Source organism: Lagopus leucura, unplaced genomic scaffold, assembly GCF_019238085.1.
Source record: "Lagopus leucura isolate 7727_CA_CO unplaced genomic scaffold, USGS_WTPT01 Super-Scaffold_100008, whole genome shotgun sequence".
NCBI classification, from domain to species: Eukaryota; Metazoa; Chordata; class Aves; order Galliformes; family Phasianidae; genus Lagopus; species Lagopus leucura.
The window spans coordinates 13,505,804-13,525,323 of record NW_024962265.1 but is presented as its reverse complement, the minus strand read 5'-3'; the positions used below and the strand labels follow the sequence as shown (position 1 = coordinate 13,525,323).

The 19,520-nt window shown below is 38.7% G+C and overlaps 2 protein-coding genes across 2 annotated transcripts in view; one reads left to right on the top strand and one right to left on the bottom strand.

The window, feature by feature from the left end:
• COG5 (component of oligomeric golgi complex 5) overlaps window positions 1–19,520 on the top strand; it is a 180,141-nt gene that overhangs the window by 31,515 nt on the left and 129,106 nt on the right. The gene's annotated exons all lie outside the window — the stretch shown is intronic.
• Window positions 2,013–5,976, bottom strand: GPR22 (G protein-coupled receptor 22). The gene is made up of 2 exons (XM_042872955.1): window positions 5,360–5,976; window positions 2,013–3,407 (listed from the first exon to the last, which is right to left on the bottom strand). The coding sequence occupies exon 2, from the start codon at window positions 3,380–3,382 to the stop codon at window positions 2,081–2,083; it is 1,302 nt and encodes a 433-aa protein (XP_042728889.1). The 5' UTR covers window positions 3,383–3,407; window positions 5,360–5,976; the 3' UTR covers window positions 2,013–2,080.

The window sequence follows — 19,520 nt, the reverse complement described above, 5'->3', positions numbered from 1 at the left end:
CATCTTCTCACAGGAGCTTACTCATGCAGGATTTTTTTTTTTTTTTTTTTTTGGAAGTGTTAAATTTGGGACATATGGGATTAAAAAAGATATAAAAATCTACTATTATTAAGTTTGCCTCTGAATAAAATGAAGGATTTTATTCTTATTAGAACCTAGATCTAGCTTGGTTGAAATTCACACTGATCCACACTGTTTATAAGCAGATACAACTGAATGCTGGTATAGTTGGTTTAGCTTTTAGAACAAAGCCAGTGTAGCTGTCTTGGAATGTATATTGTACCATAATTTTAGAAAACAAATTACCAGTTAGATAATAGAATGTATAGGTAGAACTTGGATAATTTTAAGTTCCTGGTCTTTGTGGAATATGGAGCATCAGTTAGTGTCTTCTGTTTGGGTAAACTGAGGTTCATCACATGTCAGCTTTTCATTTCTTATTCCTTTTTTCTTTTTAAACCACAGAAAATGTTGGCAATACAGACATGATTTAATAATGTGATGGAAAATAGCATTTTGCTCCCTTAAAGCCACAATTAATTTTTTGCCTAGGCAACTTTGGAGAAGCACTTCAGAAGTACTCAGTTTTTTTGTAATACTTCAGTCGAAGTAGCTCTGATATTCAAGGATATGTTCTGTTGGATTTTTTGTTTGTTTGTTTCTTTTTTAATAGAAGTCAGCGCTTACTGAGAATTATCCTTCTAATTGTCATGGTAGCAGGTGATATACTGAGGAGTTTATATAGCCAGACAAGTTAAATCATTCTCACTAATTGTTTCTGTAGGTTTTTTAAAGGTCAACTAATGTAGCCACTGTTCACTGAAATGCTGAGGTTTTTATATATGGAATAGTTCAAACCACCCCCCAGAAAAAGGGGGGGGATGAGTATCTCAGTTCTTGCTTGCAGTGCTATAGATGATGGCTTCTGAAGGCCTTCTGTCTACTCATTGAAGGCATGAGATGAAATGGAAAAAGAGGGTGTATAACAATGGTATGACACATCTGTCCAGAATATCCAGAAATAGGTTAGCTAAGCCATCGTGGGATTTGGCTTGTGTTGCAGCAGTTGCATGACCAGAACTGAACATCACTGGAGCAAACCCAAATAATATGAAAGCTAATGAGGCCAAGAAAATTGTTTCTAATTTAGCTGTGGCACTTGACAGCTTTATCTATCTATGATGATAGATGGTATGAATGAATATTGTCTTTCCAGAAGATCCCCGTGTCATGCTGGAGGTCCAGCTGCAAAGCCCTTGCAGCGTGAGCATCTGAGACTGTACAGAAATGGTTTTGTTGGTTCTTGCCTGTTAATATCAGGACCAGTGACTTTCTCATCTGCGTTTTCGCCCTCATGTAGTGCATCTTTCCCACTGTCTCCCTCTGCCTCTCATATAATTATTCAATATTCTGTGCTTTCCATACCAGAACTCTACATCTGAGACTGTGATCAACTGTTTCAATATGCAAGAACTTTTCTTCTCCTCTTTTCTTAGAAGTTTTTCAACCAATGTGATTCAAATAAAAATAACTGCTTCTGAATCATTAATTGAGAAGCATGCTGATGGGATGCAGTAGAAATCTGAAATAAGTAAATAAGTGCATATCCGAGTATGAGATTAAAATGTGACTAAATTGTAGCTATATAGTGATCAGAATATCTCTGATCAGTGTTTATGAATTCAGTTTAAAAACATACCAGGCAAAATGCTGAGTTTGTGCTTTAGAAAATGAAAGATTCCCGAATGGAATTCATGTTTAAAAATTATTTTATATTTACAGAGAAACTGAGCCGTACAAATGTTTTCAAAAGTTTGCACTTCTTTAAGGCTATTTATTTTCTAAAAAAGAGGACTTGAGTATTTCTGACAAATATACACATGGTGTTACGCTAACAAACGGCCATGCAACAGATATCTTACATAATGAAGAAATTGAATCTACAAGACCTACTCTATTTAACACAGATATTGGAAAATATACAGTCTAGCCAATAGTTAAAAAATGTTTGTCTTATTTGGCAGTATTTCTCTACGGTTTGTTCAAATGTTCCTCGATGTGTTTTGGTGAATACTGAAGTCTAGTCAGTGACAACCTGAGGTACTAAACATTTCTGCCTTACTTCGTTGTCTTCAAAGGTGATCTTTTTGTTCCTTTTAGGCTCTATCCACGAGTTGTGTATGACAGCGTTATTTGGCATGGGGTCTGCTTCCACAATTGAAACAACTCGTTTTTTCATCTTGCTTTTCAGAACTTTCTGAAATTTTTGCCTTGTGAATGCATAAAGTAGAGGGTGAAAAATAGTTGTTCCGTATGCCATGACTAGAAAACACAAGCGCAACTTTACCAAAAGGTCACTTGGGCCCAAACACAAGATGGTGGTGTTTAGAACGGAGATGGGTGTCCAGCAGAGCAGAAAGGTGGAGATGATCAGGAGGGACATTCTGAAGACTCTCTTCTGCCGCTCTCGCCGCTCCCGGTGCCGCTTCACGGCTCGGCGCAGGGCAATGATCACAGACACAGAAGTCCTTACGCCGAAGACCACGTTTCTTCCTGCGCTGCTCTGCGACATGTCTGTGGTCTCGTGCTGTGTGGTGAGAGAAATAGTTTTTTTCTTTCTAGCTTTCTTCTTCTGTCCCGTTGTAAATCTTGTGCCGATTCGGATGTTAAGAGCCTGGAGTATTTTGGTGTATGTGATTAGCATCACTACCACGGTGAAGAAGAAGATTGGGATCTGGACGAGGAGGTGGTAGTACATCCCCAGCTCGGTGTGGTACTCGTTTGCGCTGACACACAGCAGTGTCTTGTTCTCCCAAGTACTTGCGCTTTGAAGACTGAAGAAATTGACTTCAATGAAAGGAATCAGGAAGGCAAAAAGCGAAATGATCCATATTGATGTCATTAGTATCACAGCCCTTCCCATGGTCAGAATTCGGTTGGCAGGTTTGACAGAGATGTCGTATCGGTCCAGAGTGATAGCAAAGACATTGATTGCGGTCGAAACGCTTGCAAAAGAGACACAAGCCTCGTGGAAGCAGCAGATCAGAGCAGTGTTACTCTCCAGTGAAAGCAGAAGGATAACTATAGTTAGAGGAATACATCCCACACAAATTATTACATCAAGTACGTGAAGGTTCATTGTAATTATGTTGCTGACAGAATTGATTAAGTTGGATTTCATACAGTAAAGTACCAGCACGGTGAGGTTGCTGCCAAGTCCCAAAACAATTTCTAACATCAAAAATCCAGTGAGAGACACTTGAAAGCTTAATGCGTATGACAGTGGTCGGTACATGTTGGTGTCGATGTCGTCAATGGCATCTCGAACTGTGAAGTTAGATTCAAACTGCATGTTGCCTTCCAGAATGGGGGAGAAACACATTCTTTTGTTGCAGTTGCTTTTTCTCCTGAAAGGTGAAATAAACACGGAACTACTTGATTTCTTTTTTTAACACTTTCTGTTATTTCCGAAAAACGATGGGAATGGAGGATAGAGGAAAAGCACCCATTCCTAACGAACTCTTACTTTACTGTATGTTTAGAGCTGTATTTGGCATAGACCCAAAAGCCTGAGGATCCACAATAAGGTCTTTCCTTTTTAAAGGAAAGCAAGATTTGTTTAAAAAAAAAAAAGATGAAAAGCTTCCACTCAGGGGAGACAAGGCTTTATTTATAGTGATGTGGCCTTTACAAAAGGCCCATTTGTTGAATAAACTGTACTTGTGCTTTGCCTTTGTGTTGTGGTGAGTGCTATTTCAGCATAATGTTGTTAAGTATTGACAAATTAGTACTGAAGATCGTTTTAAAAAGGCTCTTGTGGAAGAAAAGGAAGTGATAGAAACGTAGAGCACTGTTGCTTATGTATCCTAAAAAGAACATTTAAAATATCTGACAGCAATTTAGCAGCATCCTGATGAAGACTTTGTAAGAGTGTCATAAACTGAGACCTGAAGTTATGCAATTAAACAGATTTTTATAGGACTTTAAGACTTCTGTTCTATTCTATCTGGTGTGCACCTACATGTATGAAACTTGTACTACAGTCTACTTAAGTATGTTTAATTTCCAGCAAGAACCTTACATAGGTTTGGGGTAATGGAATTCATTACAGAAATGCTACGTTTCCTCTTTCTGATTCAAATATTCTGTTTCTTCAGAAAATTAGTGCCTGATGGAAGAGTATTTAATTTTATTCCAGAATAGATTTAAGTTTTATAAAACAGTACTTAAATGTAAAATTGTCTCTTCCAGATTTTTTACATACTGAAATTAAATCCAACAAATATAAATCCATAATGTATTTATCCCAGCAGTAAGTGAGGCCCAAAGAAGTAGCATTTATTACATCTCGTACTTTTATTTTGTGGCTGCACGTGCTTTGGTTTCCACACACCGGCAGGTTGTAAGCAGAGCATCTGTGTTAATAATACCTGGCGTGTGCATTGCTTGTGTTGTCAGCCAGCTCTAGAGGCTGTAATGAGATGAATAAATAAGAGGTCGTTCAGTTTCTTGTTGTGATACTTGAGGGTTTTATAAGTAGTTTTAAATTTAAGAGGGGAAGTACTTGGCATGAAACAAAATTTAAATGCAGACCTTTGTTCCCAATCTGAATCCATTAAAAATGGATAGCACTAAGGTGAACAAAACTGAGCTGCTTTTTTAATGAAAGTATGAATTCAGCACACTTGGGATACGGTATGCAAATGAATTTCATCTGCAGTTCTGAAAAGCCTCTATTGCACAATACTATTAATTGCAAATTGTAAGATGAAAAGTCTTGGTATGCTTCAGCAGTTATTTCACATTTAGCTCTTAAATATAAAAGATGTAAATGAGAACATACGAGACTCGTGTGTGAAATGAAACAAACATTTCAAAAGCTTTGTTTCATTTCCAGTTTAGGTGAATTCAGATGGGTTTACATTAAACCTCAGGAACATGATTTCCTCTGTTTGCGTGTCCTGGCTTTGACTGTATTTCAAGAAGTGGTCCAGATGCATTACTGGGTACAGTGAGCTCTTTTGTGTTAGTGAAAGCCAGGAGGAAATCAAAAGCAGGTCTTGCTTTAACAAAACAAAAACAAAGCAACAAAACAAAAGCAAACACTGAAAAAAACAAAGCCCACAACATCTGAACTGTAATCTTACTCTGAAATTTTTGTGGCAACTGAGAATTTCGGATGAACTATATCTGTAAAATCGAAGATTGAGCATCACCTCTCTGTTTCACTGATTAATTTCAGGTGAGTACGAGTGTAAATGTCAGAGCAGAGGTAATTTACTGGGCGCGCTGCCCTTCTGCACGGTGCTGCTCCGGTGCAACGCGGAGCAGGGGCTGCGGCACACAGCCGGTGACCTACCTGCTTCCTGCGCCTCAAGGGTCTTTCAGCTCCTGGTAGCAGCTTGTCATAAATTGATACATGGTGTCACCGACAGATATTTGACATGCACTGTCACCTGGAAACCAAGTGCTAGCTGGGCTCCTATTTCATTCCTTGCAGATTTTTTTTTCCTCTTTTTGCTCCAGCACTTCAGCAGCAGAAAATTTTGATTAAACATGGGGACTCCTCAGTTGCCTGAGATACTTTGTCTGTGCCAAGTTCCAGGCCAGCAACGACAAACCTTCTTTAGGTGATGTTAATTTCTTTCCCCTCTTGCATTTTGTAGCAGCCTGCTTTTATTTGCCAGGTTTAAAAAAGAAAATAGAAGAATATCTGCCTTCTGTGTTCGGTGTGTATGTAGACATCCTTTAGTTACAGTTGCACATTTCTTTCTGTAATATTCCTGCTCGTTACTTTTGAGTGATGGCTTAGTTGAAGAAGTTGCTGTACATCATAAAATCCAGTTCGTGTGCTTTGACAGTAACCATGAGTTACCTAATTTGGTTTATTTTCATTTAAGGAGAATACATAACAGATCATAAAATTGAGAGAAAAATATCCATTAGTCATTATGACAAATAAGATATTTAATGAGCAGTATAGAAAAAGCGTGGTTAAACCCTTGTGCAGCTTGCTGGTGAAGAATGCATATTCTCCTTTTGGGAATTCATGTTTCATTGTTTCTTCATGCATCGGTAGTTTCCACAGTTCTGGTTTTAAATTATAAATCCCTCTTTAAGAAATGCTCACCATTTTAAGAATCACTCTTATTCTTCTTCCAATGAAATCTGAGCATATGCATCAGTCTTCCACATATATTCTTGATGTGTAAGTACAAGTGTGCTCCATGTTTTGTTTCTAATTCCTTTATGCCTTAAGAATGCACGGTAGTGGTGAGTCCTGCTGCTTGTAGGTCATACAGCTAGAAAGGTACCCGGCCAACTGCACTCTTCATACTGTCAGTTGTAAAACTGAATTAGTTGCTGCATGCCCTTGTGAAGGGGAGGGAAAAAAAAAAGGTTAAGAGTAGGGCTTAGAATTTCAAAATAAAGTAATGCAATGATATACTTTGTAATATCACTTATTTGGCGAATAAAGAATGCCTAGAATTGTATCTTACAGATGATATCAGTTATCATGTTCCTTATTTCCTAATAAAATCATGTCATGTTTGTGTTAACTTGCATGAATTTAGTTTTTTGGACAAGTCTCCTATTCTGCAAACAGTGCAGGTTGCAGGAAACCCTAACTGGAAGCAGTAACTGCTAGACGTAAAGTGCTGTGACACTCAGCTCTAAGCAGCAGCTACTTCATGCATGCAGCTCTCTGATCTGCTAAAGAGAATTTGAGCAAAGTCGATAAACTTTGTAGGAAATACATTTTTGTTTAATTTGCACACTGTTAAAATTGTATTTCTTGAAATAAATGTGCTACAAATTAGTGTTTCTAGAAGTGACTTGATTTTGGAGGGACAGTGGAAGAAGTAAGTCTTCAAAACCGACCAAACAGGGAAAAGAAGGGAGATTTCACGAGCAAGTCAGAGATTAGTCATATTACTTGACCTTCATAAAACAGTAAGTGTACAGCAATTAACAGACTGTCGGCTCCTTCAGAGAGCAACTGAATAAATCTGTAACATATTTAACTGCCAATATTTGGAAATACTGCTGAGGGAGGAAAGAAATGTTCCCAGTTGCATTCCGGGTTTTTTTTTGTTTTTTTTTTTCCCCAGTACTATATTAAGCTAAATTACACTGGCTTTATATTGTATGAACAAAACAGGTTCTTAATATTCTGCAAGAGTTTCATACAAAATAGCATTTGTCTACCACTGTGTTTTTAATAGGGATGGGGAAATAGCATTCAGATATTCCCCGGACTCAAATACAACACGATCGCAGTGCTTAATACAAGCACTTGAATCTGATACCTTCCTCTTTCCTCTTTTTTTTTCCCCCCGTTTTTGTTAAATGCTGCTTATTCTGCATACCATAATAAGGAACAGATCTTACCTCCGCTACAGGTTTGATAAATTCTCGGTGCAGGTGAAGCAGTTCCAGGTTGGAGGGATTCATTTTGTTCACTTGTTAGCAGAGAAGAAGGGAAAGAGGGTGAAAAGCACATCCTCGAAAAATGACCTTAATGAGAATTTGTGCCTGTAGTGTGCCATTGTTTCAGCATACTGCTAATGTATACAACTGCTTTAGTTCTGGTTTAGAGGCTGCTGCAGTCTCCCACTCTTCCTACTGTAGAATCAATAAGCATTTGAAAATACATAATGAAAGTAATTTAACATACTGAAGGCTTCTTGTCTCCAGAGACACCACTGAGATTCAGGCTTTCTAAAAAAGCAGAGCAGCGCTTCGGAGAGGCGAGCTTGCGATGGGCAGCTTTTGCAGAATGACAGCCTACCTTGTCGCTTCCCTTCACTGCAGAGAGATGCAGTGCATTCACTAATTTTGATTGGTCAGTGATGTGGGGCTTAAACTGTGCTTCATATATGGGATTGATTCCCCCCTCGCCCCCCCCTCCCTGATTTATATAAGGATTCTTTTATAAAAGGACTAAATTTACAAATGATTTATGAATTCTGGAATATATTAAGGCTATGCCAGTGTTATTTTTACCTTTTCACTCTTCACTTTGTGTACACTGGAAACCACATGATGCTGTAAAAAAAAAATTGGATTAAACCTTTATTACTTAAAAAGCTTCCAACGATCTCTATTTGCGTTTGCCTCCTTTCCATTTGTGATTTTTTCTTTTGTCCTAGGAATATCTCCAAAATAAAACTGCCTCCTATTTTCTGTGAGCCAACTGAATCTCTCCAGTCTGTTTATATGCAAGTCAACACTTAGGTCTTGCCTTCAATAAATAATATTCAGGACAAGTCAACACCCCCTTGTATATTAGTAACATTTCAATTAAGATTCAGAGATTATTCAGATCCTCAGAATGGCTCAATAATTCAGTTTAGTTCATGAATCAGGAAAGATTCGTGTGATCCATCACCACATACAGCACATGTACAGTAGCGTCGCCTGTAAATTTTGTTGAAATATTAATTTTACACAATTTTTGAATATTCCACATGGATTTTTCTGGAGACTTGGCAGGTTTTTGTAAGGCTGTGCCTTGCATTACGTTCTCAACCTTTGTAGAGACTGCAGAGGGTTTTCGTTTTCACTTCTTTGTTTTGTAACTTATTTCTGAATCTGTTCACAACATAAACAGTGCTCACAATCTCTTAATGAAGAGTAAGGGAAGTGTGGCACAGTGTCAATTTTAATTACTACTAATGCTAAAATAATTTCTAGAGATGAATAAACTGTGCAACCAAAAATAATAATTTTTAGCATCAGTTTGCAGAAGCAAGTAATTTAAGAATATCTCAGTAAAAATGTTCTGCTGGTTATCTGTGTCAAATAAGCATGGAGGTTTGGACATTTTATGTTTTTTTTCTTGATTTGAAAGATTTTTTTTTCTGAAAAGTTTGGTAAAATGCTGTTAATGTGTGTGGTTCTTATCGAGGCTACTATATTAAGATAAGTTCGGTCAAATACTGGTGACGTTCTGTGCAATCATAAATGGCAATTGTGTAAACATTTCTTTTTTCTTTTGTTTTGTTTTTTTTTTTCTTCATCTTTTTCCTCAACTGTCCAATATGCTACTTATGTTTAGGTAACATTGTACTTTCTTGTTTTGTAATGGCTGCATATTCCTCTAGTTTGTTTCCTCGACCTTACTGCTCTCTACAAGTACCTGAAAGGAGGTTGTAGTGAGGCAGGCATTGGCCTCTTCTGCCAAGTAAATGACGGTCAATAGGATGAGAAGTAATGGCCTCCTGTTGTGCCACAGGAGGTTCTGGTTGGACGTTAGGAACAGTTTCTTCTCAGGTAGAGTGGAGAGGCACTGGCACTGGCTGCACAGGGAGGTTGTGGAGTCACTGTCTCTGGGGGCATTCAAGAAAAGTGGAGCTGTGGCACTGAGGGACATGGTTTATGGGCATGGTGGCAGTGGGCTGATGGTAGGACTAGGTAGTCTTAGTGGTCTTCTCTGACCTTTGTGATTCTGTGATTCTGTTCCTCTTTTACCTCTAGAAAATTTTATAGTGAAGTAATAGAGAGAAAAAAACAAAAGGTTGCAGAAACTTTGAACGAAGCTCCTGGATTCAGCAGGTGCTGGGTACTCTGCCAAGTAGCAGCTGCTTGAAGCCTTCAAGCTGTTTCTGCTTCTCCTGCCTCGCAAGAGCATGAAGCTAGTGAATACCAAGAGTTGAAGGGGATTCCTGAAATGAAGCATATATACCTCGAAATATATTAGAGATTTACTTACTTCACTTGCAGTATGACTTAGGATAAGTAGGGAAGCCTGTCTAAATTTAAACAGATTAATCTCAGTCTCCCTGTCTAATTCTTCAGTCAGGCTGTAGTGTTAGAAGGAAAATGATGTGGATATAGGGGACGGTAGTAACAGGATTTTGTGTATAGCTTGGATACATAGTTCAAATGTATGCAAAGGAGTCACAAGTTACTTGTTATGTTACAGGAGGCAATAATGGCGAAAGTTTTATCTGCAAAAAGTGTTAGAGAAGAATGATAAGAGTTGAGTTCAGAGCATATCAAGCTCAAGTTTTCTGGAGAGAAAATCAGGAGAAGCAGCAGCACCATATGGAGGCATTCAGGAGTAGGTGGAAGGGTAGACATGCTTACAAGGCAGCGCTGTGCAGCTGCTTGCTGAGATGGTGAGAACAGATGACATCATCCGCAACGGGGAGAAAGGGAGAGTGGGCAAAAAGCGCCATGTGCAGGCACCCAGTATCGACAGGGAAATGTGCTGCTCTCACACCTGTGTCCATGTTGGTACTGCTGAGAATGATGTAAGGAGAGAACGAATGTGGAGAAGCAGGAGATTGAAGCAGAAGAAAACAGAGGTGCGTGCTAAATGGGAGCTGGGATGGAGGGCATGAGGTATCTGGATCTGCCATAGCACAAACCCCTGAAGCACCTTTAGACTGAATTCAGGAATCATATCTATTACAGTATGTTTTCCTGCTTTGCTGGGAGCAGTAAGCCCAAAAATGTGCAAATTGTAGCATAGTTCTAGGTCTTCCTTCTTCTATCCACTCTCTTCCTTTCTCTGCTCAGGTTGTAGTGTCCTAACACCAACTATCACTGGATGAGATCACCCCGAATACAACTTCTTGCGGTGCAGTTTTGTTAAAGAGTTTTGTTTGTTAAAAAGATCCCTTACATTCATGGAATTTGACATCTGTAAAGTGAAGGGTCAAAATAAGTTCTCAGTTCTAATTTTTTTTTCTATTAGAAATGTCAGCTTTTTTTTTTTTTTATGTGGTCTTTGGCTTTAGCTTTACATAAGCATTTGGCAAACTGATAAGCATCCAGCTGTCGTGGAATAGACACATCTGGGAAGTCTGTATTGGCACAGTTGGGAAACTTCCTTCTCACTTCCCTTGCTCTCTGTTACTCTTATTTCAGTCTCTATGATAACCTCCTGAGTTTCTCAGCAGCATTCTCTGTCGCTTTCTTTGGGCCTCACATTGAGTTGCCTGGTTTGACTCTTGCTGCTGATGTACTGGATGTTCAAACTCTTCCTGCTTATGGGTCTAAAATTTCATCTGCTCTCACTTTTGCAGAGGGTTTGGTCTCCTACCTCTTGCTAATTTTTGGGAACACATGATATCTTTAGAGCTTAAGTTACTTTTGCGAACAAATACAGGGTGGTTTTGGAAGTCTTGCTCTAAGATTATTTTTGAGCATCACTCACACAGTGCCCCTGCAGAAATACAGCTTGACAGCTCCTGTGGCATCTTGTGCTTTCCTGTGCTGGGCACTGTGATGCTCAGTGCCAGTGAAGATCCACTGGGTGGGTTTTTGTTTGTGCCTGCTCTAGCAGTTTATGATCCATGTCTGAAACTTTTCTTACCTAGCTGCATCTTTATTTCCTCTATAGCCTGTTGCAGAGAACTTTCTCAAAATGTTGAAAATTCAGTAACTTTTATAGCATTAAGCATGAATGAACAATAGGTAGTGATAATTTGAGTTCAGAAGTTGTACAGACATGCCTTAGTTGTGCTGTACTTGTTGGTGCTCTCGTTTACCTCATACTGAGATTACAGCCTGTTGGCCAAGCTTGCGCTGCAGCATGCTCTCGTGGAAGAGGTACAAATCTAACGCCTGCCCAGTGCTCCAGTGCTGGCTGTGAGGGGTCTTATTACTCGTCAATGTGCTGTGATGAACAGATATCAGAAACTGAGCTGGAATTTGTAGATGGATGCCATTTTGACCATGATGGTAATGGAGGCTTTTCTTTATTTTGAAACAAGTACTTTCTCCTCATTTTTCTAATCTACAGAGAACTGTTATAAGACCGTTACTGGTTTTCTGCAGTGAAGATTGATATCCACAACATTAATTTTTCATTCAGCGTCCAATCCATAATGTTTATTATATTTTCTCTCTCATTGTTGATTGCCACAGTTTTCCTTTTCTTATTTTTCTAATTTTTTTCTTCTTTTTTTCTTTTTCTGGTACTTCTAAATTCAATTTTTCCATTTTTCCATTTCCAGAAAACATTTCTACACGAGACATTGTCGATCTCAGTTTCTCCATTTTAGAATTAGCTCAATGGATCAAATAAATAAATAAATAAATTGGATTTTCTAGCTTAATTCTGTGTGGTTTCATTGTGCTTCTGCTTGCGTTTGCAAAGACATATATTTTTGGAAGTGACACAAAGACAGGTAAGTGTATATATGCAGAATAGGAAATATGTATTTTTAACATAGTTTTATATATGCTGATAATTAATATATATTCATTTTGAAGATGTAAAATGAATATCAGCAAGGCAGCTTGAATACAGGAAAATTCCACTGCTACGCAGTAATTATGTTTTATAGGATTCATTTGATTTTGTGAAAATATCAAGTGTAGATTTATTTATGCTGCATAAACCCCTTTAGTTGTCCTGTTGGCTTTTTTAGCACTAGAAGTTCCTATGCTCACAAGCAAGTGTACAGATTTTACAGAGTACTTTTCAGCAATTAATACTGAAACTGTATCTTATAATTCTGCAAAAGGAGATGATGGGAAAAATCACGGAAGCATTGATGTGGCTATCACTCGTAGATGGAGAATATTTTTTTCGTGTCACAGCAGTGAGTTTGGTTTAGTGTTATAGCTCAATTGTGGTCTTGGTGCCTCATTGTACAACTATTTATGCAGACTGGTGGAAAAAAATAAATCATCCTCAGGGCAGAAGCACGACTTTAATAGTAATTTGAATAACATCAGTGTGACTCCTGCTTACCAGTAGAAATGGCTTATTCTCTAGTTCACGACAAATGGTGCAATGCCTTGTAGCATCTGCTGGCAAAATTTTAAATTATCACTATAAATTTAAAGATTTTTTTTTTCATTTTTCTTTAAAAATTGTAACATTGGAGTGAGTTTAGCTTTCCCTTCATGAAAATAGTACTCTGAGAGTGTGAGGTATTTCTGTTCTTACACATAGTTCTAAGTTAGCAGTCAAGTACTGACTCTTGTGAGGGTTTTTGTTATTACTGGAAAAGCATTTTGGTTCTGACATCATCTGTTTTTTATTGCTTTTAAACATGAGCACAGCAGGTGGCTTGCGCTGTTTATTTTAAGCATGCAAAAGTGTGCCTGGAAGAAGGTTGCTTCTCTGTCTGGGTTGGAAAATAGTTCAGTGCGATGGCTGGAGGTCCTCAAGCTAGGCTGCTAGCACTGTGGCTCTGGACACATTCCTTCCCGGTTAGAAGTCCAGCTGCTTACCTTGCTTTCGTTACACTATTTTTGGTGTGCTGGAAGAAGTTTGCAGCGTTACTCCTCGACACTTGGGCTCCTGCTCTGCATGGCACCCTGAGGTCCCAGCTCTCGGTGGCACTGCGCCTGCTGTGTGACTGAACATCCATGTGAGCGCTGGGGCAGGCTTCTGACTGACCTATTGCGGGGAGGTGGGATCAGAGGCAGCTGAACTGCTCGTGCACGTTTAAGCTGTAGTGCTGTCCGTCAGATACCGTGCCTGCTGGGGGAGCTGTGTCTAGTCAAGTGTGCAGGACAGGCAGCAGCACCTGCTGCCCCGTCGTAATCACTGATGCAGGAGCCTTGTTAGGCACCTTCCTGCCGTAATGGCCTTTGAGAGGAATTGCTAATTGAGAACAAAACAAGAAATCAGGAAGGTTTTCTCTAGAGTTGTTCATTTCTCAGAGACCTCGGTTAGACTTTTTTTCCAGTCATTTTTAAAAATAGGAAAGCAATCTGATTTCTTCTTAGTTAAGGTATGTTCTCATCCAGTGCCTATTAGCACCTGTTTTAGCTAAAATTAAGAGATGAAGGTCTTAAGATCTTAATTGCCATGTCCGTGAAGAGTGAACACAATAGGAGTGTGTATCTCAACACAAGCTGGGTCGCAGCAATTTTGCTGAAATCACCAAAGTGTGAGGGTGCTGTCGGTGTGAGCTCTGTCACTGCCAGCACTGAGTTAGTGAGTTACTGTCAGCACTGCTGTCTCGCTCCAGTATTCCCTGGGCTACTTTAGTTTGGAAGCACTACAAACAAAACCAAACAAAACCAAGCATGTAAATATGATCCAGCAGGGTTACTGCCTTTGTAATCAAAGTTCAGTGACCACACACAGTAACTGTGAGTGTTTCCACATAGCTTCAGTGACAGGAGGACGCTTTGCCTCCTTCAGACAACCAAATAGCATCTATGGACAGTAGTTAGACTTCTCCCCTTCCCTCGCCAATGTGAACGCTTCCTATAAGTGATTGAAATGATCTATCGAGTCCCTGTGTTCAATTCAAATAGGAGAAATCATTCATAGCAATTTGATAGCAGTGATATTCCCTTCAATGAAGTTCTCAAAGTCTGAAAAAATAATATGCAGTGCTATGTTTTCTTGTCTGATTTTTTTAAATGATAAAATACTCTGTTGTTTTTGCCTCCCTAGTTTTTGAGTTATTATTTTTATCTCTTATTAATCAAGGTTGTTTAGAGAAACTGATAGAAAATCAGATTATGTGGTGCCATAAAAAGACATATGAGAGAAATTAAAAAGTATTAAGTTAAAATGATAAATGTGTAATGGTAAGGAAATTGAGCTAAGCTAATGCAGGGTGTTGGATTCACCATTTTATCTGCAAAAAGAATATTCATTTGACTGATGTGCATGTTGGTCTAAATTTAGCTTAGTGTTAATATCATCTTTCGGTTATTTTCTTTCTTGCTCTGTTGTTTGGATGTAGTATCTGTATCAGTAATGCAGTTTAATTTTTTTGTTATTAGTTGCTGAAAAATCTGTCATTTTCTTAGGAGAATAGGTAAGATAGAAATATAATGCCTTTGGTATCTTCTTTTGTTTTAAACATCTGTACTGTAGCTCTAAAGTCTAAAATAAATATCTGAACTGTTTAAATTGCATGCATATGAAGAGCGGATTTTGTCTATGAAGCTTTTAAATATCAAGGGATTTTGTGCATAAAAACCATAGTTTCAGATTTTTTTCTATCTCCTAAAATATTTTTCACTTCAGTGCATAATTGTTGTATCTGAAATCACTTATTGTAGTGCTGAAGCAAACCAGAGCTTGTTTGAAAAATGCTTTAATTTGCTGCTTTTGGGGGGAAGGCTGAGAGAGCAACAATATCACTGATAAGCCTGTATTGCTTCACATTTGGCCGATGCATACAAGTGGCTTTGTGGTTGTTAGACCTGAAGCCTAATTTTATTTTACTAACAAAATGTTGAGAAATCAATTGATGGATAAATTTTTGCTGCACCAATGGGTGGTGACCAAACATACGTGTGCAGAGAAATTGTCAAATTATTCAGTGGCTTTCACTGGTGGATCTACTTAATCAAATAAAATGTATAGGTAGAATGAAGTTATGGGGATGAGAGTTACAGAGTGTAGTTGGAGTGGGAAATAAGCAAAATATTTTTTGCATTTTTTTCTGCAACCTTTCGAAGTGAGAAGCCCTGCTATTATTGGGTCAGCTAGCATCTCTGCAAATGGATACTTACAGCCAGGAACTCCTGGAGGAAATATAGAAATAGACAGAACACAGCAATTGCTACAGCCTACCAACAGGAAAACCGTGTGAGTTACCGCGCTGTTGTAGTAAAAGAGGCATTGCAGCTCTGATGCAAGCAGCCGCAGCTCTCACTCCTTGCTCGTTCTGCTGTAGATGTGGTGCCTTGTGGTGTCCTGAAGTGCTCAGTGAGGAATGACTGCCCCGTGAGACAGCTGATTATAGAGGACAACATAATTTCTCTTATTAATCAAGCGAATTAGATTTCATTTGAGGGAAAAATGGAAGCAGTGGAGAGTCTGCGCTTTGAAAGTGGCTGCTAGTCTAAATCTGCCGTGGTTTGTTTATAAATGTTTTCTTTGAAGTTGTTTTGTGCTGCAATAACTTTTCTGCAATCTTGCTCTTGAAGGAGAAACAAAAAACTCAACCAGCCTCTCCTGTTCAACCAGGGGTAATCTGTTTGTTTTGGTTTGGTTTTGGTTTTTTGCGATTTTTTTTTTTTTTTTGCAATTTTTTCATATATTCTTCAGAAACTCATTCTACTCACTGCTAAAAAGAAATCCTAGCTTTCCAACTGCTCACCTACCACCAATGTTTCCCCACTAAACCACATCCCTCAATGCCATACCTCCATATTTGTTGAACGTCTCCAGGAACAGTGACTCCACCACCTCCTCGGGCAGCCTGTGCCACTGCCTCGCCACTTTCGGAGTTGATGTTTTTCTTACTGTCCAGCCTGAACCTCCCCTGGCTATTCCCTCTCATCCTGTCACAACTTGAGGCCATTCCCTCTTGCCCTATCACTGTTACTTAGGAGCAGAGGCCGACCCCCACCTCGCCACAGCCTCCTTTCAGGCAGTTACAGCAGAGAGCAATAAGGCCTCCCCTGCTCCTCCTCTTCTCCATACTGACCCATCCCAGTTCCCTCAGCCGCTCTCCATCACACCTGTGCTCCATTCACAGCTCCACTGCCCTTCTCTGAACACACTCTAGGGACTGACACAGCATCCTGTCTCTGTTCCATGGTTTGTCTTCATGCCATTCTGTTTTGTAGGCAAGCAGTTTGGCTATGTGCAGGAAGATGGGCAGATCTGGAAAGCCTGCCTACTGTTCATGAATCTGTTCAGGCTCCATCACAGAAGACCAGTTTCTTTCTAAAAAATATGGGGACTATATGAATTATACACACTATTCTCCTTGCAAGTCTTTAAGCATAGATTTTTTTTATTGTCTAACTAGAGTGGATGAAGAAAGTTAAGCCAAGGCAATGCTCTGTAGCAATAATGAGTGAATTTAAGTTTGAATGGGAAAATAGTTCTGTAACCAAGTCTTTCTCTTAGGACATTTGTTTCTTCTTTATACCAAATGAAATAAAATATTGGCAAAGTCAGAATATAAATAATTTCTTGCGTTAGCCTTACTTCTGTCTAAATTGCTTTAGGCCCTCAGCTGCATTGGAGGTGTGGGATAGAGCAAAATAAAGGCCCAAAACATGCAAATAATTAATGAGATTTAAGAAAAATATTGACGAAGAACAGTAGAACTCTATTTCTTCGTCTGTCTTTAAACAAAAAATACTGTGCATTTCTAAGGAAAGAGGCCTTGCCAAGGTTACTAAACACAGGACAAAAAAAATACAGAACTGCATTTGGAGACTATTTCACCTGGATTTTGGCATCTGGGAACTGTTGCTTCTAACAGCAGTTAAAACATTATATTGTGTAGAGATACTAAATAAAACTTGTGATCATATAGGACCTAACAGCTCAACCAATCGATATTGTGAATAGAACAAACTGGATATACTGCTTCTACGTACAGTACTTTGAGTTGTGCTGTACTGGAAAACATTTTATTTATAGCTTAGGCGCCTTGCGATTTGTAGTTCTCCTCTTATCCTTCACAGTATAAACTGTACCATGAATGTGTGTCTGTGATGGGGCAGGAGGAGCAGAAGATGGGTTTACTTAGGATGAGCCGAGTGTGGAGTTGGTGGGATCAATTTTTTATGAGAATAGAGGATTCTGATTCAAGGACGGGGAGTTGTAAGAATTGCTGCAACAGTGATGGAGCTGCTCTTCAGAGTTCTTTGTGTAGCCAGATACAGGTGTTCCCGTTGTTAATGATCTTTTGCTGTAAGTGGACTGAGAGTACTGGATATTGAATTTCATGGTCTTTTTTATAGAAAATACTGAGAGCTTCATGTGAAAATTTTGCTTTAATTTTTTTTTTTTTTTAATTTGATGTTTTTTGTGTGGATGGCTTTCATTTTATTAATTTTTTAGTAATACCAATATTACTTCACTTTTGTGTCAGAATATAATCTTTTGAGTATGACTGCCATGTATGACAACCTGCTGGATATCATCCTGTCATCAGCTGGGAACAAAACTGCGTTGAACAGCCCATACTGCTCTGAGTAGAATTGCACATCCACAGCACAAAGAAATGAGAATGGAAATGGGATTGATCCCAAAATTCCATAGAGAAGCAGCTGCAAGAGAAGTGTGGAATGTAGAGAGTCCACATGAAATTGCAAATGTGTAATTTTAAATCTTTGTTTAAATATGTGATTCTAATGCAAAGCTTATTTGCTCTTTCTGTGTTTGCCTGAAAGCATTCATATTTTCAAAGTATATTTTAAGATTGCTAAGTGCTGTTAGTCCTGGATGCTGGAGAAATGAATTCACCAAATCACTAATCTTCTTAATTTTTTAGATTCTTTTTAGAAACACATCCAGCTGTTATAATTTAATATTCTGTTCTTGTGCAAAGTCTTGGATAATGCCTCTGTGAATGAATAAATAAATGGAAAGAAATGCAGTTTTAATTCTGGCAAAAACTATTTATATTGCTCGCTCGTAAAATTGGCAGCAGTGCTCTACTCTGGGGTAGCATTGTTGGCTATTGGCATAGCAGAATATTAGTGGTTAGAAATAAAAATGAATTTAGCTGAATTTTATAGCTTGGGCTTTTGTTTATTGTTTTAATGTAGTATTCGTGCCTTCTCTTTTGACAAATATAGCGTCAGAGATTAATACATTACTATAATCTCCATTGATTGCTTTTATCTAGCAAACGCTTGTTAGATATCAGAGCAGGTGTTCTCAGTACTAGCCCAGATCCTTCAAGGAACACTGAGGAGTTACAGTGCTGGTTCAGCGGCAGCTGAGTTGCTGTTGAAGAAATCAGTGGTTGCTGGGGTCAGTTAAAACTCTGCTGTTATGACTGCCACTGACGAGTAGCTGTGAGGACTGTGAGTCCGTCTTGTTCAGCTATCTAGTGTGTACTGTGATAATGTAGTTATTTTGTGCCATTTTCTTCATCGAGTTTTGGAAATTTTAGTATTTTTATCAGGGAATAACTTATGGTCTAAACTGTACATCAACAGATAAAGGCTCAAGTGCAAAGGAACTGATCACTTATTGCTTTGGTGAATTCTAACAAAAATATGTTTTTGTGAGGTCTTTGACAGAATTGCAGTCTCCATAAAGAGGTGATATGTGGGAAGATAGGAGAGCACTTTTGAAGTGAACAAAACCCCAGTGTGAACTGGAGGAAGGGCTCTGCAATGCATGAAATGTCCTGGAAAACCAGCTAATCTAGCAGGTGTGAGGGAAATAGGAAAAGTCAAAGCCCTTGATCCTGGCAAATGTGCATGAGATTGCACAGGATTTACCTCTGTGCATTTTCCTGGCTCTTGCTGGATACTAAGCTACAATAGATCCCCTCACTCACCTTAATGTAATAAACCAGAGAGAACCAAAAAACAATTATCTGCTAAAACTGCTTGTAATTCACAGTAATGCAGTCTCCAAAGTGGAATTCGGTTTACAAGTAAGGTACAAAGGAAGAAGGCTAAGTTTGGCTGAATGCACTTACAGCCGGGAGACTTAAATGAACTTCTCACTTTACTTTTCACCAAAGATGGGCCTGCCACAGTGACAGTGGAAAAATAGTTCAAGGCATGATTTGAATGGACATTTTGACTCTACTTTTATTCATTTTCACAACAAAGTTCATTTTTTTTTTTTTATTCCTTTTTCCCCTCTCACTTACAAT